The sequence below is a fragment of the Salvia splendens genome, chromosome 3 (genome assembly GCF_004379255.2).
Source record: "Salvia splendens isolate huo1 chromosome 3, SspV2, whole genome shotgun sequence".
Classification (NCBI taxonomy): domain Eukaryota; kingdom Viridiplantae; phylum Streptophyta; class Magnoliopsida; order Lamiales; family Lamiaceae; genus Salvia; species Salvia splendens.
Genome location: NC_056034.1, coordinates 39,765,687 through 39,790,923, shown reverse-complemented (window position 1 = coordinate 39,790,923; position 25,237 = coordinate 39,765,687). Strand labels below are relative to the sequence as shown.

At 37.4% G+C, this 25,237-nt stretch overlaps 2 protein-coding genes across 2 annotated transcripts; both read left to right on the top strand.

The window, feature by feature from the left end:
* Positions 1-2,423: 2,423 nt before the first annotated feature.
* On the top strand, positions 2,424-6,475 carry LOC121797446 (3-ketoacyl-CoA thiolase 2, peroxisomal). The gene is made up of 14 exons (XM_042196202.1): positions 2,424-2,645; positions 3,518-3,594; positions 3,710-3,794; positions 3,898-4,024; positions 4,131-4,229; positions 4,314-4,381; positions 4,464-4,571; positions 4,657-4,734; positions 4,842-4,974; positions 5,047-5,143; positions 5,538-5,661; positions 5,738-5,846; positions 5,994-6,077; positions 6,159-6,475. Exons 1-14 carry the CDS (start codon positions 2,553-2,555, stop codon positions 6,266-6,268), a joined length of 1,392 nt encoding a protein of 463 aa, XP_042052136.1. The 5' UTR covers positions 2,424-2,552; the 3' UTR covers positions 6,269-6,475.
* A 4,482-nt stretch (positions 6,476-10,957) lies between these two features.
* Positions 10,958-12,940, top strand: LOC121796009 (chalcone synthase-like). Its single transcript, XM_042194699.1, has 2 exons — positions 10,958-11,324; positions 11,853-12,940. Exons 1-2 carry the CDS (start codon positions 11,147-11,149, stop codon positions 12,851-12,853), a joined length of 1,179 nt encoding a protein of 392 aa, XP_042050633.1. The 5' UTR covers positions 10,958-11,146; the 3' UTR covers positions 12,854-12,940.
* Positions 12,941-25,237: the final 12,297 nt, after the last annotated feature.

Genomic DNA, 25,237 nt, shown 5'->3' with positions numbered 1-25,237 from the left:
AGCATTTCTATATTTGATATGTGGAATGTATGAGAAAATATTATAGCCATAATGATTTAACAGTTCTTGCATTATCTTTTTATTTTTGTGCTATTTTCTTTTAATACTATTTTTCCGTAGCCTGTTTCCTTTTTCATTATATCCAAAAGCAGATATATGAATACTTTTTATTTTAATTTACTTTTAGTGATGGATATTTTTATATTAAGAAAATATTAATTATTATTTCTTTTTTAATTAACATGAAGGGTGTTTACAGTAGAAATTAAGTACATATACATGTAGTTGCATTTATATTTATAATTTTTAGAATTATTCAATCATGAAATAGTTCGATGCAAATTATTTTTTTTTACTTATTTTTTAATATTATATCAATTTTAATTACATTTCATGATTTTTTATTCTAGATGTAGAGAGTAAAATGAAATTGACTTAGTGTTAATTAAGTTGTTGAATGACGATACTCATGAATTAAGTACATATTCTAATACTATCATTTTTATAGTTTACACTTTTTACTTTAGTCATTTTATAATTTACAATTTTTCAATGCGAATGACTACCGATTAGTTGGGTGACAATAAAAAATGTATTTTTTAGTAGTACATATTGAATTCATTTAGAGCACCCACAACCGTGCTCTTGCCAACGAGCACGGTTGTAGGCCCGACCCCACATTTTCTACCTGCTCTTAGGCAAGAGCACAACACCCACAGCTGTGCTCTTCCGCAAGGACGAACACAAGGGTCCCACCATTCTATTATTCAATTTAAATAAAAACATTTCTATAATATTAAAATTCATTAAAAAAACCAAAATAATATTACAATTTACAAATAAAATAAAAAAGACATAATTAAAATCATAAAAAATAAAAATTACATAATTAAAATCTTAAAAATTAAAAATTACATAATTAAAATAATAAAAATTAAAAATTACATAATTAAAGCTAAAAATATCCCCGTGGAAGACTGTTCATCCGGCGGCACTACCCCCAATTGTTTTTGGAGGCCCAATATCATGGCCTCGTGCGATCGAAGTTGCGCGGGGGTCATAGTTGACCTATCGGCCATATTGAGTTGGGCCAAAATCCCCCACAACGAGTTGGTGGGGGGTGGAGGTGGCGCATAGGGCACAAGAACAGGAGCAAGCTCGGGAGCATCGCCAGATGGAGTCGCGGTGCGACGGTGGTTGGCCGCCGCCTTCATCCTTCCTTGCGGTCGGCGTTGGGAACCGCTCGGGCCGGCGTTGGGGCTACCCAAGTTAGCTAACCACGTCTTCGGAGCCGGCGTCGGATAGGGATACCGACTTTGATCTATTGGAGGAGTCGCTAGAGGAGGATGTTACGCCTCCCCTATACTTCGGATGCGACCACGTCTCCTGCCAAATGTTGAGGTACTTGAATGGCTTGTAGTTCATGGATTGGTAGGTGTCCATCGCGGCAGTGATGACGTCGACCTCGCTCCGGCCGCTCCCCGCCGACCGCTCTTCCTGGAGGTAATACCCTCGGAACTTTTGGATTTCTTCGTTGGCTCGGTAGATGGCGTTGCGCACCATATTCTCGTTGCGCTCGATTGTTCCCGCCGGCCGGTTTTCATTGTACCGGCGACAGGTGCGCCACCAATAGTGATCGCCGGATTGGTTCGTGCCACCTCCGGATCTTCGGAGATTGATAAGAACGCCTTGAACATATGCTCCATCTCCGCCGGAGTGTACGGTGTGCGGACACCGCGAGTAGGAGTAGTCGGAGTTTGGGATGGGGCGGTCGACCTCGCTCTAGGCTCGGGTGTCCACCCGTATAGCCCTTCGGGGGCATCTTGGTCAGGTAAGGCCGGTAGCCACCTGGAACTCCCGAACTTTGGGTTTGAGGAGGGGCCGAAAATTCCGTTTCCGGACTATGAAACGGATGTGAACCGAACCAATCGGGGTTCCAACTGTGGGAGCCAAGGGGTGATCGCTGTCGCCGGACATTGTTATGTTGTAGGAATGGAAGAAAGATTGAGAATGGAGATGAGAGAATGTAGATGAGAATGGAGATGAAAGAATGTAGATGAGAATTGTGTAGTGTGGTGTGAATTTTTTGGTGTGAAAGTGAGGGTATTTATAGATGAAAATGTATTTTTTTAGGGAACAAAATGAAAGTGGGTAGAAAACGGATATAATTTTTTTGAGAAGTGGAAAAATATATTTTTTTATTGTTAATCGGTTTTTTAATTAAAAACAGATTTTTTTTAAAAAAATATTCAAATGCAATGGCTAAGCCCGCCCACATCACCTGCTCGCTGACGCAAACGTGCTCTATGCATTGAGCAACGCGGTGCAAGCGGCGAGAGCGCAGCGCCTGATGTACATACAATGCTTATCCAAATAATGATGATGTAATAACACGGCAAATGCAAATGCAAATGCAAATGCAAATGCGTATGTGATCGTTATCTTTTTCACACTTCCCTATAAACCTCCATTCTTATATAAATACCATCAAGCACGGAAAATTGTGTACTCTTCATTTACCCATTTCTGCTGTGATTATTCATAATATATCGATGGAGAAAGCAACTGAGAGGCAGAGGATTTTGCTTCAGCATCTACGACCCTCATTCACTAATTCCTCTCTCGAAGATGTCGATTCTATTTCCGTGAGTTTCCCGTCTAAATTTTCAACCGTTTTATTGATTGGATGTGAAAATCATACTTGTATCGGATATTTGATTAATCATATACTCAAACTTCAATTTTTAGGTGAAATTCTTACTTTTAATTATATTTGCAATCCATTTCTACGAATATTTGGTGTCAAATGAGTTTAGGTGAAATTTTTAAGATTGTGGTATTTAGCTCATGATTCATCTGGGAATTGGAACAAATACAAGTTGGTTTTGGTTTCTCTCATTCTATTCTTAATCAGCTCGGATAGTGATCAAAGGAAAATTACAATTCAGATATGGTTGGAGTTAATTCTGAAATTATCAACTCCATCTCTTTAATAATTGTGACTGTTATTCACAAGGAATGATTTTGTAAGACTATATGAAATGTAAAAAATAAATATTTGAGTTTAAGAGGAATCAAGAGATTTGTTTGGGGTAATCCAGGATATGAAGCTGCTTATTATAGTTGAACGAAGCTTATTTTAAGTTGGAGAAGGGTGTAGTGAGAGAGAATGATTGTTGCAGAATCAATTATGCAAGACCTTGTCACTACTGAAAGCTGAAGCCTTTTGGGTATTATTAATGAGTGAAGTTTTATGTTCTATGCTTAGATTTACTCACTTTGTAGAACTTATACCAAATTTTGTTTTCTCAAACCTGAAGTACTGATAGTGTAACTTCTGCTTATGCATTTAATGTTTAACCTTTATGTGTGCATGCCATTTTCTCATTCTGACCATTGCAAATATGATGCAGCAATGAGCACATATGATCTTGCTAGCTGTCTGTATCTCTATTTTGCTCTTCTCTCTTTCTTTTGTTCGCTTTACACTAATGTAGGTTTTTGCTGTATTAACCAGGCATCTATATGTTCGGCTGGGGACAGTGCAGCTTATCAGAGGTCTTCTATCTTTGGTGATGATGTGGTTATAGTGGCGTAAGTGATCCAACCTCACTCATTCATTGTTACCCTTATAATATTAGGGTTACATGGTTAAATATTTGTTTAACTGATGTGCTGTTTCCTGATGGCCTTCTACTTCTTTCTGTAGTGCCCACCGGACTGCTCTATGCAAGTCGAAGAGGGGTGACTTTAAAGATACGTTTGCTGATGATTTACTTGCTCCTGTTCTGAGGGTTTATTTCTGCCTCTTCATCTAATACTATTTCTCTTTCTATTATACAATTAGGTAGAGAATTTTCAATATTTTATTTTTGCAACTGCGAATGAATGTCGCAGGCAGTGATAGAAAAAACTAATGTAAATCCAAGTGAAGTCGGGGATATTGTTGTAGGCTCAGTACTGGCACCGGGCTCCCAAAGAGCCAGTGAATGTAGGATGGCAGCTTTTTATGCCGGTTTCCCTGGTATAAAGTTGTAATTGGCGTTAGTTAATATCTCTGGTTTCACCTATATGGCTGTATCCTATTGGGTCTATTTGTGATAACAATGAAAATTCCACTTCACACGCAGAAACTGTTCCGGTTAGAACTGTGAATAGGCAGTGTTCTTCTGGCCTTCAAGCTGTTGCTGATGTTGCTGCAGCTATCAGAGCTGGGTTTTACGATATAGGTATACAGTATATATATATTGTTTGCCTAAAAACATCGTAATTCTGCTCTTGTCAATTTCTAAATTCTGCTTATTTTCAATCAGGGATTGGTGCTGGAATAGAATCAATGACTGCTAATCCTATGGCTTGGGAAGGATCGGTTAATCCACGGGTAAACTTGCTCATCTAGTGCATTAGTTCTTTCCATTAAGAGAGATTTCAACAGGCAATGGCTAACACTGTACACATTCCAGGTGAAAACAATGGTGCAAGCGCAGGATTGTCTTCTTCCAATGGGTATTACTTCAGAAAATGTTGCACACCGTTTTGGCGTGACAAGGAAGGAGCAAGATCAGGCTGCAGTAAGTTGAATATATGCATACACTTGACATTTCATTGTGTACACACTCTGTGCACATTATTGATTTGCTGGGATGCTTTCCTTAGGTTGACTCGCATAGAAAAGCAGCTGCTGCCACCGCCTCAGGAAAGTTCAAAGATGAGATCATTCCTGTAAAAACTAAGGTAATAAGCTTCATTCTAGTTTACCACTTCTTTCTTTCTCCTTTTGTTGTTGTATCATGCTGGGGGATCTGAACTTGAACTTGCGTATCTTTTTGTAAATAAAAAAGATTGTGGACCCAAAATCTGGAGATGAGAAAGAAGTCACAATATCTGTTGATGATGGTATACGACCAAACTCCTCTGTGGCAGACTTGGGCAAGCTGAAGCCTGTTTTCAAGAAAGATGGCACAACAACAGCCGGTAAATGTTATTGCTGCTGAGTGCTGTAAAGCAGATATTTCTACTGGGCTAATTTTGATCTTGATGCTTCAGGGAACTCGAGCCAAGTGAGTGATGGTGCTGGAGCCGTACTTCTCATGAAGAGAAGTGTTGCCATGCAGAAGGGGCTTCCCATCCTTGGAGTATTTAGGTTTGTGCAATGAATCATAGAAAGTAATTGTAGCTGGAACCCGTGTTTTGATTCATTGTTCTATCCTCAAATACACGATTTTGTTCTGCCAATTTTAGCAAGTTCCCGAGTAATTTATATCTAGAGAAGCATGAACCTGCAAAATGTACCAAACCACGTCTTCTGTGCTCATACATTCTTGTTTTATTAGTCTGTTGATCCTATATCTTCGAAACAGTGCATGCATATTCTATTTTAAGTAGATTCTTCATGTTGCTTGGAAATGGAAACTCTTAATGTACCGTTGTTTTGTGCTGAGCTATGAGATGGATGGGGTTTTAATGCACTAGTAAAAAAGTGCCTTGAGGCTGTCTGAGTGACTAATCTTCTCTAATTCTTGTTGTATGTGGTGTAGGACCTTTGTTGCTGTTGGTGTAGACCCTGCTATCATGGGTGTTGGCCCTGCAGTCGCAATTCCTGCTGCTGTCAAATCTGCTGGTCTTGAACTTGAGGACATAGACCTTTTCGAGATAAATGAGGTGAAGTTATTGAAAAGCAAATGGGTTAAATGTTTATATTGTTGCGCGGTATTTGATTCTTGTAGTTATTCTTCAGGCGTTTGCTTCCCAATTTTTGTACTGCCGCAATAAGCTCGGACTTGACCCTGAGAAGATTAATGTGAACGGAGGTGCGATGGCTATTGGACATCCCCTGGGCGCAACAGGTGTTTATTTATTTGTTACGATGTAGTTTATGTAACTTACAGTTTGTTACCGGTAACTAGCATGATGGTAAAAGTATTGAATCTGAACAACATATAAGCACAGGGATTTGTATCTTATATCTATCGTTGCATGCTTATTGAGTGCAGGAGCTCGATGTGTAGCTACCTTGTTGCATGAGATGAAGCGCCGAGGCAAAGATTGCCGCTATGGTGTGGTGTCGATGTGCATAGGTCTGTCTCTGTGTCTGTGTGTGTGTGTGTTTGATTGTATGTAGTTTTCTCAAGATATTGCTGTGTGAATCGCAATTACAGGCACAGGGATGGGAGCTGCTGCTGTTTTCGAACGAGGGGACTCATGTGACGAGCTTTGCAATACTCGAAAAGTCGAATCTCAGAATTTTCTGTCCAAGGATGCTAAATGAGCAGTCGAAGTTTCGGCATTGTGATGATAATATATGCTATAAAAAGAAACAACTGCTGGGATGGTAATAATGTAGAACTGGACATCGAGGGCTCTGGCCCTTCACCACATTATTATCCTTAAATGATTTTACACTACAGGCTATGGTTAAATTGTGATGATTTTACAGATGGTTAATCGTATTGATAAACTTTTTCCTCTCGAGTAATCGTTTTCTTATGGAAAAATAAGAAATTTAGGGACAATGCTTCTTGCCGAGACCAGTTGCGAGTGGGCTGGCTCGGGGAGTTGCTTGTGGGGGCAATTGGCTAGCGAGCCACGCACACCCCTTACCCCCACATGGCTTGTTGCAGTGTGTGCGTGGCTAGTCCACAAATGGGTGTCGTTTTATGACAGTTGAAAATTATTAAAAAAAGGACTAAAGTCTAAATTGGTTTTTTATATTTGTCTTCAAAAAAATTTAGTTTAGTCTGGTATCTTTTGGTCTCAAATAATATGTTTTAGTCTAAAGTTAATAATTTCGTTAAAAGTATATGTTTTAGTCTAAAGTTATTAAGTTTGTTACCTTTTGATCTCAAATAATATGTTTTAGTCTAATGTTAATAATTTCTTTAAAAGTATATGTTTTAGTTTAAAGTTATTAAGTTTGTTATCTTTTGGTCTCAAATAATATTTTTTTGTTTAAAGTTATTAAGTTTGTTACCTTTTGGTCTCAAATAATATGTTTTAGTCTAAAGTTAATAATTTCGTTAAAAGTATATATTTTAGTCTAAAGTTAATAATTCCGTTAAAACTTTAACAGTCAAACATATTTTGATCAAATTTATGACTTAACTTTGAATCTAAATAACCCGATTTATCTTATTATTTCCTCCGTCCATGATTAAAAATTGTTTGCGTTATAAAAAATTGACCTAATATAATTTGGTCAATTAGCCCATTAATCTAATTTTATTAATTTTTTCAAGGTCTCATTTAGTTAATGTATTAATGGATTTAATTGACTTTTAGTTAAATAAAATTTCACCATAGACGATAAAATCTTATTAAATCAGTAGTAATTAAAAAATATTGATAACTAAGACCGTACGGACTACGGAGTACTACCTAAGAGGCTAAGATTATAAATTTTCGATCATAAGTGTCGTAGAATTATTGTAAAATTCGAAAATTTAGATATATTGTATAAATATAATCTGAAAAAATATACTTCATTCATCCCATAAAAATAAACATTATTTTCATTATTAATTTTGATAAAATTTTTCTCTCTAACGAGCTCGATCCCATTAACAATACTTCAATCAATTTTTTTTATATATATATCTCTCTCTCATATTATACTCCCCCCGTCTCACAATAGGCGTCACTCTTATTGTGGGCACAGGTTTTAAGAATTGTAGAAAAAAGTGAGTTGGAAAAGTTAGTAGAATATGCGATCCACTTTTTTATATTGGTTTTATAATAAAATTTGAGTGAAATGAGTTAGTGGAATGTGTGGGCCATTTATGGTAAAAATGAAATGTGACTCTTATTGTAGTATGAACCAAAATGACAAAGTTTGACTCTTGTTATGGGCGGAGAGAGTATAAATTATGCACTAAAACTTAAATAATCCGAAAAATATCTATATTTATGGTATAGAGTAGTAAATAAATGAAGTTTTTTTTAGATGAATTCAGCGTATAGTTGAAGTAGAATTGTTGTATAATAGTATTTATTGGAAAACATGTTGGATATGATGTAAATTGTTGAAGATGAGATTTAAGAAGTTCAGTGAGTTAAATAAAAAACATTATAGAATAAATAAAAATGATTTAAGGAATTTTAAATAGAATCGTACACCTTCAAGGCCTCGGGGGGCAAAATAGTCATTAGAAGAACTTTGGAGTATATGTTTTTTCTTTGTCCATATCTTTAAAACTTGATTTTTCCTATTTAAGAGATCTTAAATATGCAAACCTCATTTTTATGGACTAATTCTGAAGTTCACTCATGTAAAATTGTTAGGGTTTAAAAAGAATTGACTCAACCATCTCAGATTGGATGGAAGGTCAATATTATCTTCTACGGCGATACAAGATTCTTTTGACATGAATTAAATTAAGGGTTGTGATTTAGTTACTCAATGTGCAACAACAAAGGCTCATTCCAACCTCTATAGATCCCTAACTTAGCCCAACAACATAACTCTATAAGTAGGACGAATGAGAACACAAATACCATAGCCTCCACAAGAGTGAATTTTGGCCCTCGCTTTACATAATTGAGATCGAAATTCTCCTAAACGTCCTTGTGTTCATATTCCGTTCTTCTCCTTGAATATTAGTCCTTAATTTTTGATAAAATTCATCCACAACAAGGTTAGATCTAAAGTTTCGGAAATAGGCTAGAAAGTTCGTAGTTGAGTAATCAGACACGACACATGGAGAAGTTGTTAGTCAGTTCAATTCTTTATTATGTGAATTAAAAATGCTCAACCAATGTGTTCTTTATGTATACCAAGCGCGAATTGAATTGGTCCGCACAATCATCTACATAAATTTTGTTGTGAATTTATCTAAATTGAAAATGCAAAGCTTATAAAAGTTATGTATGCATACTATTGAAAAGTTGAACGTGCCCCTAATTTAGTTTGGTCAATTAGCCAATTAATCTAATTAAGTGTATTTGGTCAATGAGATAAATTAATCAATTTATTTTAATGAATTGTTTCAAGGTGTCATTTAATTAGTGGATTAATGGATTTAATTGTCTTTTAGTTAAATAAGGAGCCTACAAATTAACACTTAGAATAGATGAAGCGTTTAGAAGGAGGAGGCGTCGACACGCCGCGTGAAGAAGAGATAGAGGAGAGAGACTGTCATTTTTTAAACCTAATTAACTATATTAAATAGAAATAGGTCGATTTATTATAAAACTTAATTTAATTAGTAGACTTTAATGTACTATTATTTGTAATTTTATTTGGCTCAATTGTTTAATGCTAAGAAATTGCTGTGGTGATTCTAACCGTCTAAAGGTTTTAAGTTTCCATAATATTTTATATTGATTTAGGTTTTGAGTTTGCATTTATGATAAACCAGTCTAGTTTTGAATTTAATTGGCTTATCTAAATCTAAACAAGTAAGCTATTTTAGAAAAATCGGGAGCTAGAAGTTATATAAGGTGATATTACTTGTATTAAGGATAAACTTGTATCGACGGATAACTGCGAGAGATCGCGGAGAAGATATTGGTTCGTTCGAGGGAGAGGTTCCCGTTGAGAAGCCAACAATCATTCACTAGGGATTTTTGGAATGGTAAACTTGCACAAAAAGTAAATAGGTAAATGTAAAAGATAGAAAATATGATAATTCTGATTATTGATTGATGGAATAGAATAACAATGTCTCATATTTATAATAGAAGTATTCTAACTTAATCAACAAGAAAATAACCCTAACTTATCCGACAAAAAATAAGAAAGATATACTAAATCAATAATATATTAAATAATAGATATATAAGACCATCCACAACGGGTCTCGCCGGCGTCTCGCGTCTCGTCTCAGCGAGACGAGACCCCGGCGAGACGCGTTGCAGCCTCCATCTCGTCCCGTCTCGTCGCGCGTCTCGTCGCGCGTCTCGCCTCGGCGAGCCACGAGACGAGCTGTCTCGCCACGCGCCTAGGCGACGTGGCGCAGCCCGGCGTCGTGCGTGACGCCCACTCGCCGGCCCGCGAGTGGGCGTCGTCACGTGCTGACGCAATAAATATTTTTTTTTTAAAAAAATTCGAATTTAAATAAATAAAAAAATTTGTAACGGTATTATTACCGTTTTTTTGTTTTTTTTTTATATTTTTTTGTTTTTTATTAAATTTTTTACTCTATAAATACTCCTAAACCCATCCTCATTTACACACAACTACACATCTATTCTTCCTATCATCTAAATTTTCTCTCAAATTTTCGCTGAAATTTTCATAACCCAACTCAAGATGTCCCGCTTCTCGCACTCCCAATTCGCGGCCTGGTGGAACGGAATTGTGCATATGGCAGCACAACTTGGCCTTCCGACTCCCCCTCAACCTCGACCGCCTCCGGAGGATGATTAGCCCTTCCGATTAGTTTTTTTTTTTATTTTGTGTGTTTTTTTATTTTGTGTTTTTTTTAATTTTTTTTTTGTGTGTTTTTTTTATTTTGTGTGTTTTTTTTTGTTTTAATTTTAATAAAGTGTGTTTGTTTAAATTGAATTGGGTTTTAAAAAAAAATTATAAATTAAATTGAATGAATAGTAATTAAGAGACGGTATAGAGACGGTTAAGAGACGGAGCGTTGCAGGTTCCGTCTCTTAGTTAAGAGATGGAGGAAAAAAGGACAGTGGGGCCCTCAAATAGTGCTCAAATAGTAGTTAAGAGACGGTTTAAGAGACGGTATAGAGACAGCGTTGTGGATGGCCTAAGGATATCGATATCACTAACATGGTCGACATAAACAAGATCTAGTAGAAGCTAGCTATTAAGCTAGACTGATCTGGAATAGCAATTTAGAGCCAAAACACGTCAGTGGTTTATTTGATCACTGCCTATAGATAGGCATGATGTATTTTGATCGAGACCAAAGCGGTGATCACTCACCACCGATATTATATGTATCTATAAATAGACACACTGTGTTTGGCACAACTAGTGTACAAGTGAGAGAAAAATACTTACTGTAAGCCGTAAGGTATGTTCTTCAAGTTTTATGGTGCTATTTTGTGTTGGATCATTTCGTACAGTATTTTTGAGTTTAATAAAATTATTTCGTACTGTATCGATTCTTTGTACATCGATATCTAATTATCACTCACTACTTCTTCTCTCTCGGTCGCAAGTATCACTATTCCGAATATTCAAATGGTGAACGTGGAGGAGAACCGTCGTGCTCAACGAGCCAATGGTCCGGCCATGGTGTTGGCTATCGGCACCGCCATGCCGTTGAACTGCGTCGAACAGAGCACGTTTCCTGACTACTTCTTCCGTGTCACAAACAGCGAACATAAGGCCCATCTCAAGCAAAAGTTTAAGAGCATTTGTAAGATTTCCTATTTCATGCATGCACGTATTGGCTACCTAGTGAGAATTACACTCCCCCACTACTTGTCACTAGTTTCCTTTTTAGTCCGTACTACTTTTCGTAGTGGACCACACATTTTACCAATTCATTCACACTCACATTTTATTAATAAAACTAATACTCCTTCCGTTTCTTCATAGTTGCGGCAAAACTTTTCGACACAGAGTTTAAGAAATAAATGTTGAATGTGTTAATTAAATAAATAAAAAAGTAAGAGAGGGAAAAAAGTAGAGAGAATAAAGTAAAAAGTGAATAAAGTAGAGAGAATAAAGTAAGAGAGAGAAAAGTAAGAAAGAAAAAAAATTTACTATATAGGGAAATGACTCAACTATGAGAGAACTTTCCAAAATAAAAAAAAATGACTAAACTATGGAGAAACGGAGAGAGTATTATAAAAATAAGACTCAAATTCTACTAACTTTTTTTATTACAATTTCTTAAAACTCTGTCAGGTCAGCTTGTGTCAAGTATTGATTTTGTGTGCAGGCGAGAATTCGAAGATCAAGAAACGGTACATGCACTTGACGGAAGATCTCCTGAACCGAAACCCGAACATCGCCGCCTACGCCGCGCCGTCTCTTGACGCGCGGCAGGACATGGTGGTGGCAGAGGTCCCAAGGCTGGGCAAAGAGGCGGCCGAGAAGGCCATCAAGGAATGGGGGCAGCCGAAATCCAGCATCACCCACCTCATCTTCTGCACCACCAGCGGGGTCCACATGCCCGGCGCCGACTACCACCTCACCACGCTCCTCGGCCTCCGCCCCTCCGTCAACCGCCTCATGCTCTACCAGCAGGGCTGCCACGGCGGCGGCACCGCCCTCCGCATTGCCAAGGACCTCGCCGAGAACAACGCCGGCGCCAGGGTCCTTGCCGTCTGCTCCGAGATCACCGCCATCTCCTTCCGCGGGCCCACCGACGCCCACTTAGACAACCTCATCGGCCAGGCTCTGTTCGGGGACGCCGCCGCCGCCGTCATCGTGGGCTCCGACCCGGTGTCCGGGGCGGAGCAGCCGCTCTTCGAGATCTTCTCAGCGGCGCAGGCAATCGTCCCCGGCAGCGAAGGCGGGATCGAGGGGCGCCTGCGTGAATCTGGGCTGATGATCCATCTCCTGAGAGATGTACCGGGCCTTATCTCGGCCCATATGGAGGAGAGCCTGAAGAGGGCGTTTGGGCCGCTGGGGATTTCGGATTGGAACTCATTGTTCTGGATTGCGCATCCAGGTGGGCCTGCGATAGTGGATCAGATCGAGGCGGAGATGGGCCTGAAGCCCGAGAAGCTGCGGCTGTCACGGCACGTGCTGAGCGAGTATGGGAATGTGTTTAGCACGACTGTGCTGATTATTTTGGATGAGATGAGGAAGTCCTCCGCTGAGGACGGGCAGACCACCACCGGCGAGGGGCACGATTGGGGTGTGCTTTTCGGGTTTGGCCCAGGCCTCACGGTGGAGACGGTTGTGCTGCGAAGCATGCCGATTCATTCACTCTGACTTCGGTTTTGTAAATTGTAATGCTCTATCTATAGCTCATGTACATGTATTTATGTTTTCATGATGTAACAATAAAGGTTGAGGATATATTCAATTAGGAACAAACTGTATTTGCTATTTTGAGATATTCCTAAAAAATAGATCATTTCTATTAAAAAAAAATCTGTCTAATAAAGTGGGTTTCATTCTCCACTAACAATAATTTAATAATTTTTTCTTTCCAGCTCTCTCTTATTTTATCCATTGTGAATTAAAATCCGTGTCATTTTAAGTGTGGTTAGAGTATGGTGACAAGTGCTAATGTGAACTAAATATAAACGAACTATCGCTAAAGTGACATTTCCTAAAATAAAAAAACAACATTCTCTTTATTGTATGTTATCTCATACTTCCTCTGTCCCAAGGAAGATAATCATTTTCTTGGGCGGCATGTGATTTTATGCATCTTTTTTTGTGTATTAAGTGGAGAGAGTAAAGTAAGAGAGAGGAAATAAAATAGAGATAAATGTGTTTCCACTTTAAGTAATGGGTAATCTTAGTTGGGACAAACTAAAAATGAAAGTATGTCATCTTCAATGGGACAGATGAAGTATTTGAAGTACCCCCTCCGTCCACCATTTATAGAACCATTTACTTTATTCCACTTTAGTATGCGGACCCCACATTCGACCAACTTTTTACACTCACAATTCAATATAAAACTAATAGTTTAAATGGGTCTCACATTCCACTTACTTTCTCCCTTTACTTTGTATACTAGTATTTTAGCCCTCCTATTATAATTTTTTGGCTCCGTCCCTCATCACGTATAGGGTATTTTTTCATTACATATACCAAATGCTGGGATTTGCAGTTTTTAATCTATTTTCTGGGATATCCTCTTATGCATAATTCCATCGTTGAACATTTGAGATTGCAACAATTATCATCCAACGAGATACTTCATGACTCAATTGATCAACCATCTAGATATAAGACTTTGAAACTCCTCCAACAAGTTAAGACACTTAAAAAAATTAGGTGTAATTTAGGATAAATGAAAATTTTATTTAATTAATACTATAATATACTCTAGAAATATAACAGTTAGCATAACCACGTCTCCTACTTTCCTATAAAAGAAAATGATAAACTTTCTAAACAAATCATAAATTTAAAATTGAATTGAAGGGAATTAAATCACCGACGGTGCAAGTGGATACACATCATACACTTGGCTAGATTGTTATCATCCAATGAGATATTTCATGACTCAATTGATCAACCATCTAGATATCAGACTTTGAAACTCCTCCAAAAAGTTAAGACACTTAAAAAATTAAGTGTAATTTAGGATAAATGAAAAATTTATTTAATTAATACACATCATACACTTGGCTAGATTATGTTAAGTGGAGAGAGTAAAGTAAGAGAAAGGAAATAAAATAGAGATAAATGTGTTTCCACTTAAGTAATGGGTCATCTTAGTTGGGACAAATTGAAAAGGAAAGTAAGTCATCTTCAATGGGACATATGAAGTATTTGAAGTACTCCCTCCGTCCACCATTTAAAGAACCATTTTGTTATTTTAGTTTGTCCACCATTTATAGAACCATTTGTTTTATTCCACTTTTAGTATGCGGACCCCACATCCAACCTACTTTTTACACTTGCGCCGTCGGTGATTTAATTCCCTTCAAACCTGAACACGACCTGCACACAACACGAACTCGCGAACAATATGATATTAAATGAATTGATCTACGACACAATAGCAACATGATAACGACTTAAACATGTTTTACACGATTATATTACACCATTTAAAGACTTAAATTCAAGTATATTTTTTTTAGAAACCTAAAACATAAATATAACTCGAATGATAAACACACGAACCGAATAATGTTTAATCTAGAGGTGATAAATCGTGGGGGTTGGATCGTTATCGGGTCAACATGATAACAACCCATCCCAATAAGTCCTAACTCGAATTCGACCTGTTACAGAAACTGTTTACCCGAATACGAATCCGATCTTGTACCTTCAAACTTTAACACGCCCCGCACCCTAAACCACACCCGTTAACTACACGCTATAATATGGGTTGAAACGACACCCAATAAGGATGAACTCAAGCCGAAAATTATCAGGTCAAACCAATAAAGAAATGAACCCAATAAGGATTAAATCAAGTCTATTAATTTCATACAGATTCGTGTTGTGTCAATAATTGTCAACCTTGACTTGATCCACATATATTACTTCTGCGTGTTCGTATTCTATTTTTTTATCGTATAAAAAAAGATGATGTCCTCTGCCAATATTTTAATTAGTTAACAGATATTTTCAAACGTTGTGAAATTCTCGTTCGCCTTATAGATTTGACACATTACATGCTTAATCCCAGATACAATCATCCAAATCGTACAACCCCTAAGTATACAATACAACCAAAAGATAAACTCCTAGTTACAAGTCTTCGTCTAGTCGCAAGGCTTAATATATGTTTATTTAAGTATACAATACAACCAAAAGATAAACTCCTAGTTACAAGTCTTCGTCTAGTCGCAAGGGTTAATATATGTTTATTGAATTTCTAATATACTATATGTTGTTGATATGACGTTGTACTGATGGAATTGTATGGTTGTGTTGATTGTATTATACGACTGTACTAATTGAATTGTGTGGTTGTCCTGAGTCATCCTGCGCATACTAATTTTACAGGATTTCGTATGGATGAATATAGATATAAAATACGGATGAATATAAGATTTAATATAGATCCATATACTAATTCAGCTGGATCAGTATACAAATCTAGTTGGACTAGTAGTATACAAATCTAGTTGGACAAGATTTAAGAGATAGAATTAAATTTTGTGTTTAATAATACAATACCCTATGCATCTGCTTCAAGATGTGAAATGTCTTTTAATCTCCACCATCCACGTCCTAAATCTAACTACTCAAGTACAGAGTGAGGCCATCCACTACGCTGTCTCTATACCGTCCCTTAACTACTATTTGACCACTATTTGAGGGCCTCACTGTCCTTTTTTCCTCCATCCCTTAACTAAGGGACGGAACCTGCAACGCTCCATCCCTTAATCGTCCCTTATTCTGTCCCTTAATTACTATTCATTCAATTTCATTTTGTATTTTTTTTCCAACCCAATTCAATTTAAACAAATACAATTCATTAAAATTAAAACAACATTACAACTTAAACTTTAAAAAAAGAAAAAAAGACATAATTAAAATTCTAAAAAAATAAAAATGACATAATTTAATTTTCTCTGCCAAAGTTTTCCCAAATGTGCTCAATTAGATCCTCTTGGAGTTGGGTGTGGGCGCTATAGTCGCGTGTCCTTGCCCGAATAGCCAACCGTTCTTGTATAGACGGATGCGCTCCACTCCGCGGCGGACTACTTGCGGTTGAGCTTCCGGGGGATTCAGGGTCAAACCAATTTCCCGCATCGGGTCCTTCGTCTCGGACAATCATGTTGTGCAAGATTATGCACGTATTGGAGTGGCGCGACTTACTCCACTTCCGATTGATGTACTTCCGGGAGCGTCGTGGGGGTGGCGCGGCTTCCTCCGCCTCTCGTCGTCGATCTTCTTCAAGTGATTGTTCCATTAATTGACGCATTTGCTCAAAAGGATCCATTTGTTTGAGTTGATTTAAGATGAAAATTGGAGTGATAGAGAGGATTTGAGAGGAATAGATGTGTGTTTGTGTTTGAAATGAGTATGAAATAGGATTATTTATAGAGTAAAAAAAATTAAAAAAAGGAAAATAAAAAATTAACGGTAATATTACCGTTTGAAAATTAATTCTTTTTTATTAAAATTGGGCCTGCGAGTGAGCGTCACGCATGCATCGGGGGCGCGACACGTCTCCCGGGCGCGTGACGGGCCGGCGCGTCCCTTGGCTCGCGGATACGGGCTACGGGACGGGCTGGGGACGGGCTACGGGACGGGACGAACGTTGCAACGCGTCCCGCGGCGGAACCGTCCTTCCGGGACAGAACGCGAGCCGCGCGCGGGATGCGTAGCGGATGCTCTGATATTTTGAGCAAATTATAATTGAGTAACACTTCATTTTCAAGGGTGGGTCACAACCTACATTAGACATAACTCATGATGGTACCAATATGTTTTGCGTTTCGGCCAAAATATCTAATGATTTATTAAATTATATTGATGTGAAGTGTGAACATAACAATTAAAATTGCTATCCTATAAAAAAATTTTATCCAGTTTTAGATAAAATTAACTTCAAGAGCTCTAACAGACTAAATTAATGTACCATGGGCTGATTCAAGTTAGAAAAAGAAAATCATGTTTCATATGGTTATAATATAAGCTCATCCCTTAATTAACGTTCCATCATTTCATATTCTATATTTGTAATTTTAGTTATACTAGTAGTAAATTACATGCCAAAATTTGGAGTCATTTTAACTAATAAATATACATAAATTGTACAACTCCATCCATCCGTCTCCAAAAAGTATAAAAAATTTATTTGGCTTGGGTTTTAATGTATAATTTATAAAATAAGAGAGATTGATAAATGATAGTATAAGTAGTGTTAGTGGACAATGAGTCCCATATCGTTAAGACTATAGTGTAGTGTAATGGTATAAGTTGTAAATAAAATGACATATGTTGTTTAACTATTCTAAAATTAGAAAGTTCATAGTACTTTTCAGGGATGACGGAAGTATATAATTTAACTTTTAGAGATTACTAAAAAAATTGACTTATAAATATTACTCCATCCGTCCACGATTAATTGATATCAATTTCCTTCTTAATCCGTTGACAATTAAATACACCTTTACTTTTCACTACTTTTGGCCAAAATGAATTTCACATTCCACTAACTTAATTCACTTATATTTTATTATATGGAGTAATTAGTAAGTCCTATATTCCAGTAACTTTCTCAACCCACTTTTTACTATGTTTCTTAAATCCCTAGCCAAATCAAACAGACTTAATTAATCGTGGATTGATGGAGTAATTAGTTTAAAATATATGTACATGCTAATTATTCAGCAATAATTTAGAAAAATATTAAAATTTTAAATAAAATATAGTATACAGATTTTTAAAAAATTATTATATATATATAATTATTTTGAATCGACTCGAAATCATGTAAAAATTCATACTATTCTTTAAAGTTGCTAAAGAATAATATATTAATAACAAAATTAATTTATATTTTAATTTAATTAAATTTAAAATTTGGATGCATTATATATATGTACTCCTGTTTAAGAACTTTAAAAAGTACGAAATGAATAGCTAAATTTTCCTGAAACTTCTCAAAATGGCGCAAACTTGAATAACTACAAGAAAAGTGGCCTGCATTTTCATGAAAAATTATAAAATGACACGAACTTTAATAAATATAAAAAAAATTCGAACATGTTCGAAAAACATAAACTCTTCCAAACATATGGAGTGTGTCAGCGAAAAAAAAAATCATCAAATTAATATAATTATATTGCTCACAAATGGATATCCATACTTAAAATGTTCAAGCAAATCTTACGTGAAGTACAGGCTATTTGGATTAATTTAATAATTTTTATGAAAAGCAAACTACTAGTCCTTGTCATTGACAAATGACTTCTCAATCATGGGACCATTAGCTTCTACATTGGACCATAAACTACAATATCTAACCATCAAGAAAGCATTCACTGTCGAAAATATATTGATATAGATAGTTAGTACAGTAGTATTTGTTTATGAACACCCACGACAGTAGTATTTGCTTACGAGAGCATCCACTATGCTATTCCCCACCGTTCCTTAACCGTTCCTTAAATTACTATTTGCGGTCCCCACTATACTTTTTAACTCCATTCTTAATTAAGGAACGGAACCTGCAACACTCCGTTCCTTATCCGTTTCTTAACCGTTCCTTAAATTATTATTCATTCAATTTCATTTTTTATTTTTATTTCTAACCCAATTCAATTAAAACAAACACACTTCATTAAAAAACACACAATATAAAAAAATTACAACTTAAAATTCTAAAAAATAAAAAACACACAATTAAAATCCTAAAAAATTAAATGTTGCATAATTTAAAATACAAATTTAAAGAAAATAAAAAAACTACTCCGCCGGCGAATCATCCCCCGAAGGAGGTCGAGGTGGAGGGGGAGTCGGAAGGCCAAGTTGTGCTGTCATATGCACAATTCCGTTCCACCAGGCCGCGTATTGGGAGGGCGAGAAACGGGAAGTGTCCGTCATTGTGGCGGTCATGTACACCGCCATAAGGGTGTTCGAACCTCCCCCCGAGCCCGCCTGGCTTGATTCGCCACGGCCTTCGCCGCCTTCATCCCTTGCGGCCGACGGCGCGCACGACTGGATCCCCCGTCATTGCCGGCCGTACCAGCAAACTCCTGCGGTGCACCCTCTTGTCCGCCGCTGCCCTCACCGGTGTCACCAGACGATTATTGGCCACTCGTCGTGTGTTTCGTGCGCTTCGAGGTTGAGCCCGAGCTGGAGCGGACACCGCCGGCCCACCGTTCCTCGTCCTTGACAGCCTACCAAACATCAACAAATCTGAATTGTTTGCCGATGTCCTGGTTGTAGACGCGCAAAGCCGCCCTCAGAATGTCGGCTCCCGAAGCTTCGCTTTGGTAGTGCGCCGCTTCGGTCGAGTAGATGCCGCAGAATTTTTTGACCTGTTTGTCGACTCGGCAAAAGTGAGAGCGGAGCATTGTATATGTGCGCTTCCGGGAGCCTTTCGGCTTAATCTGGTGGTGGATCTCGGTGACCTTTTCCCAGAAGCGCTTGTGGGCTTGTTGATTCCCGACGATGGGATCGTACGAGACGGTGATCCAGGCGTTGTACACCGCCATCGTTTCGTTGTTGCTGTACGGATGCCGGCCTAGATCCTCCTCTTCTTCTTCCTCCTCCTCCTCTCCGCCCTGGAGCTTCCACCGCCTCGGCCTCCTCCTCGCCCGCTTCGGCCTCCTCCCAAAGTGCGTTCAACGGGGAAATCCTCCCGAATCTGGGATAATCCCTGCGAATACCGCGGGGCAGAGGGTCGAGCGTATGCATCCACGTCGAAAGTGGGTGGTTGGTACCCACCCGGCGTCGACGAACCGGAACCACCAAGTGTGTTGTACATGGTATCCCAATCGGTAAACGTGTTGAGATCCCACCCGCCGGAGCCGCCACCGCCGGAGTTGCTGTCGCCGGACATTTTTTGATGAGATGTTAGATGAAAATTGGAAAGGAAATGAAGTTGATTTTAGGAATAATAGATGTGTAGTTGTGTGTGAAATGAGGATGAATTAGAAGTATTTATAGGGTAAAAAAAATAAAAAAAAAAGAAAAAGAATAAACGGATATAAAACGGTAATATTACCGTTTACATATTTTTAAGTTTAATTTTTTTTTATAAATTTGATTTTTTTTTAAAAAAAAAAATTATTGCGTCATAAATGACGACGCCCACGGCGAGTGGGCGTCACGCACGACGCAGGGGCGCCCCACGTCGCCGAAGCGCGTGGCGACGCAGGCGGTGCCGCGTCTCGCGACGACGGCACACGGCACGGCATGGGCACGGCCAGGGCACGGAACGCATGTACGCAACGCGTCGCGCGCCCGTTTCATTCCTCCGGCACGGAACGCCGGCGGCGTGCGTTGTGGATGCTCTGAACACCCACTCTGAAGATTCTACGTAAATCATCCACATCCGTGCTCTTGCCAACAAGCACGGATGTGGGCCCGGTCCCACTTTTACTCCCTGCTCTTAGGCAAAATCACAACACCCACCTCTGTGCTCTTCCGTAAGGACAAGCTCAAGGGTCCCACCATTATAATATTCTATTTAAATAAAAACATTTCCATAAAATTAAAATGTATTGAAAATACCCGAAATAATATTACAAATTACAAAAAAATTTAAAATTACATAATTAAAATACTAAAAATTTAAAATTACATAATTAAAATCCTAAAAATTAAAAATTACATAATTAAACACCTAAAAAATAAAAATTACCCTCGTGGATGACTATTCATCCGGCTCTACCCCCAATGTTCTTCGGAGACCCCGTATCATCGCCACATGCGATCGAAGTTGCTCGGGGGTCATATTTGACCTATCGGCCAAATTGAGTTGGGCCAAAATTCCCCACAACGAGTTGGTGGGGGGTTGAGGTGGCACATAGGGAGCGGGAGCGGGGGCAGATGGAGTCGCGGCGCGACGGCGGTTGGTCGTTGCCTTCTTCCTTCCTTGCGGCTGGCGTTGGGAACCGCTCGGGCCGGCGTCGTGGCTACCAAGTTTGCTCCGGCAAGTTGGCTAGCCACATCTTCGGAGCCGGAGTCGGATAGGGATACCGACCTCGACTGTTTGGAGGAGGAGCTAGAGGAGGATGTTACGCCTCCCCTATACTTCGGATGCGACCGCGTCTCCTGCCAAATGTTGAGGTACTTGAACGACTTGTAGTTCATGGATTGGTAGGTCGCCAAGGCGGAAATGATGATTTCAAGCTCGCTCCGGCCGCTCCCCGCCGACTGCTCTTCCTGGAGATAATACCCCTGGAACTTTTAGATTTCTTCGTTGGCTCTGTATATGGCATTGCGCACCATACTCTCGTTGCGCTCGATTGTTCCAGCCGACCGGTTTTGATTGTACCAGCGACAGATGTGCCACCAATAATGGTCACCGGATTGGTTCGTGCCAACCTCCGGATCTTCGGAGATTGACAAGAACGCTTTGAACAATTGCTCCATCTCCCCAGGAGTGTACGGGATGCGGACACCGCGAGTAGGAAGAGGAGGAGTTTGAGAGGGGCGGCTCCCTCCCGCTCTAGGCACGGATGGCTCGGGTGTCCACCCGTATTGTCCTTTTAAGGGGCATCTTGGTCGTCGACCGGGTAAGGCCGGTAGCCACCGGGAACTTGCAAACCTTGGGTTTGAGGAGGGGCCGAATATTCCGTTTCCGGACTAGGAAATAGTTGTGAACCGAACCAATCGGGGTTCCAACCGTGGAAGCCGGATGAGTGATCGCCGTGGCCGGACATTGTTTTGTTGTAAGAGTAAGAGTGAAAGAAAGATTGAGAATTGAGAATGGAAATGAGAGAATTTAGATGAGAATTGTGTAGTGTGGTGTGAATTTTTGGATGTGGAAGTGGGGGTATTTATAGATGAAAATGTGTATTTTTGGGGAAAAAATTGAAAAATAAATTAAAAGTGGGTAGAAAACGGACATAATTTTTTGGGAAGTGGGAAAATATTTTTTTATCGGATTTTTTAATTAAAATCTGATTTAAAAAAAATTAATTGCCAACGGCTATGCCGTTGGCCAATGGGAGGCTGCCACGTACGCTGCTCGCTGGCACGGACGTCGGTGCTGTGCTGCTGACACGGACGGACGAACGCTGTCCTGCTCACCGCTGCGGATGCTCTAAAGGATGCCGAAAATTGATGATAGTATAGACATATATATGAACCAGTGATCATATTATATTTCTAACAATTACAGTGTGTTTTTATAAATGAATATTTCTATTATTGTTTGCAATTATGTACTATCGGAGTACTGTACAACATACAAATCATCATGAATACATTTAATTATAATTATAATTGTGTTTTATTCATTAACTTCAATTAGTATTCTTTTGTCTTCTCATCAATACATTTTTTATATTCATTTTTCCATTTAATAGACTAAATAATATAGTAACAATAATAACAATAGTGATAATAATAGTAGTAGTAATAAATGAGGTGATTAAAAAAGCTTATTGGCTAAGCAATGCATGAGCAGTTTAATTCTAGTGTAGAGCAACTGATCTCAGGTGCTCGTATTATTTGCTTGTCCATAAAATTGTAGAAACTAAATTGATGTCGTCATTGTTTCATGTTTTTCAATGTTCCTCAATAAATGTATGTTCTGTAAAAGGAATGGCTAACATTTCATTCTGATTGTAGCTAACAAAAATATTAACTTCAGGACAAATTATATTCATGAAAATGTTATACTATTAGAATTTAGAAATCAAAGCAAGAGCAGTGACGGTATTATGATTTTAATTAAGGTTTCATAGATTCTTGAGATTAATGCATGAATAATTGGTGTAACTGTGCTAAATAGCCAAATTTTGATCTGTACGTGTTTGGCTCTTCGATATTTTATTATTTTTAAGACGATGTGGATTTAATAGTTTATTATATATCCAAAAAATTAAAACAAGTTCTTTTTGGTTATTGAACTCGTCAAGCAAATTTTAACCGAAGCAAAGCTAGGAGTATAGATTATTGAGTAGTATTCCTCATGTTTGATTTGGGTGGGAGAGGCGACACTGGTGACCGAGGAGGAGGAGGTGGTGGTGGTGAAGAGGGGCGCTCGGCTGACTGCATATTTTAAAGTTCATTCTAACAAAATAAGATCTATCACTATTAGACTTAATAGTCATTTAAATCATGAATATTGGTCAAATTTTGGTTTATCTTGAGAAGTTTAAAATTGGAATACGAAATCATGAAATTTTAATTTTTCTCAATTGTCTCAATAACATAGTACAAAATGTCATCTTTAAATGGTACTAGCATTCAAAATGTCATGTTTCATTAAAATAAGTTTTTTTATTTCTCTTTTTCTCTTTTTATTTTAATAAAAAATATAGTTATAAATTTTATCAAACTACGGTATTTTATATAAAAAAGAAACAATTAGAAAAAAAATGAAATTCCATGATTTGATGTTTCAGTTTTATACTCCCTACGTCACATAGTAGATGTCACACTTTGAGATTGGCACGGGATTTCAGGAGGTATTGTTTTGTGTGTTAAGTGGAAAGAGAAAATAATATATTTATATTAATGTGAATAGAACTTTTTGCAAAAAAGAAAATGTGACATCTTTTGTGGGATAAACTAAAAAGGAAAGTGTGACACCTATTATGAGACGGAGAAAGTACTTCATAAAACAAACTAAAATTTGACCAAAACTCACCAACACAAGCTAGCGTCAGTTGTGCAAATGTCACGTTACGACCTCTATTTCACAAATTTAAATGGTAGCACTGGTTTCTTAACTAAAACACAATCTCATTTATTTTTGAATTTTTTTTCGTCAAATTCCCCATTTATTTTTTAAGAATATTTCGGTAAATTTTTGTACATTTATTTGATTTGTCTCTCCTTTCCCATTTTATGTATTTTATCTTTCTTATATTTCTTCATTTTTTTTTCTATCTTTCATTTATTTAATTCATATACTTTTTTAATGCATAATTGATAAAGTAAAAAAATTAGTTGAAATATTGTTAGTTTAAAATGGGATCTCACCTCAATAGACTGAAAAATACTTTCCAAAATTAGAAAATAAATACTCTTGTGAAATGATCGAAATAAGAAAAAATACATACTTTTTTGGGACGGATGGAGTATATATTTTATTAATATTTTGTCCTAGTTTCCTATTCTGAATCTAGCATGCATAATGCACTTGTGACTAGGACTTGCAAGCATAATGCATTTGAGATTTGGATTTAGAGTAAATTTGAAAATTAATTTATTTTACCCTTTTTATCTATGATAAGCTTAGGTGTGTTTATAAATACCAAAATAATAATATACAAGATTTATCGTTATGAAAAAATACGGAGTATCAAATTTTTGGTACACCACGATTTTTCGATATGATATGATATTTTACTGAAAGATTTCTATATGATAAATGAGTGAAATTTCATATACCGCGGAAACCGTGTCATACCAAAATTTTGGTACATAGCTTAACTTATAATATACCATCCATATACCGATGTCAAAGTATACCGTATGAACAATATATACCGTGAATACCGAATATAGTTATACATATTAAATGTATATGTATAGTATATTAAATATTTTTATAATATTATGTAGTGGTATAATGGTATTGTAATATACTGTATCGAAATTAAGTATACTATAAAATTCTGATATACCAAAATTTGGTAAGACATACCAGAAAGGCGATACGGTATCACTTTTGGTACTAGTTTTGTCAATGCTCATATATCATTTATGAAACAAATAGAAAAATGAATTTGTTTAGAGGGTATTTTGGGTGAAAATTGCATCAAGTACCAAAAATGTGATTTATTGGTACCAAAACGATATAAAATAATGACCAGGTATCATTTATGTGCGAAAGTGAAAGATCAGATACAATTTATATAGTTCACTTTAAATGCAAAGAAAGAAAATGATACAATTAAGAGATTAAAAAATATTGAAGGTAAATAATCGTGTCATTATCTAAAAATATCTAAAAATACAAATCATGGAGTATTATTTATAGACTTTTTTGAACTATTTCTTTTTATTCCATTCCTTTAAATTATGGACTTTATAATT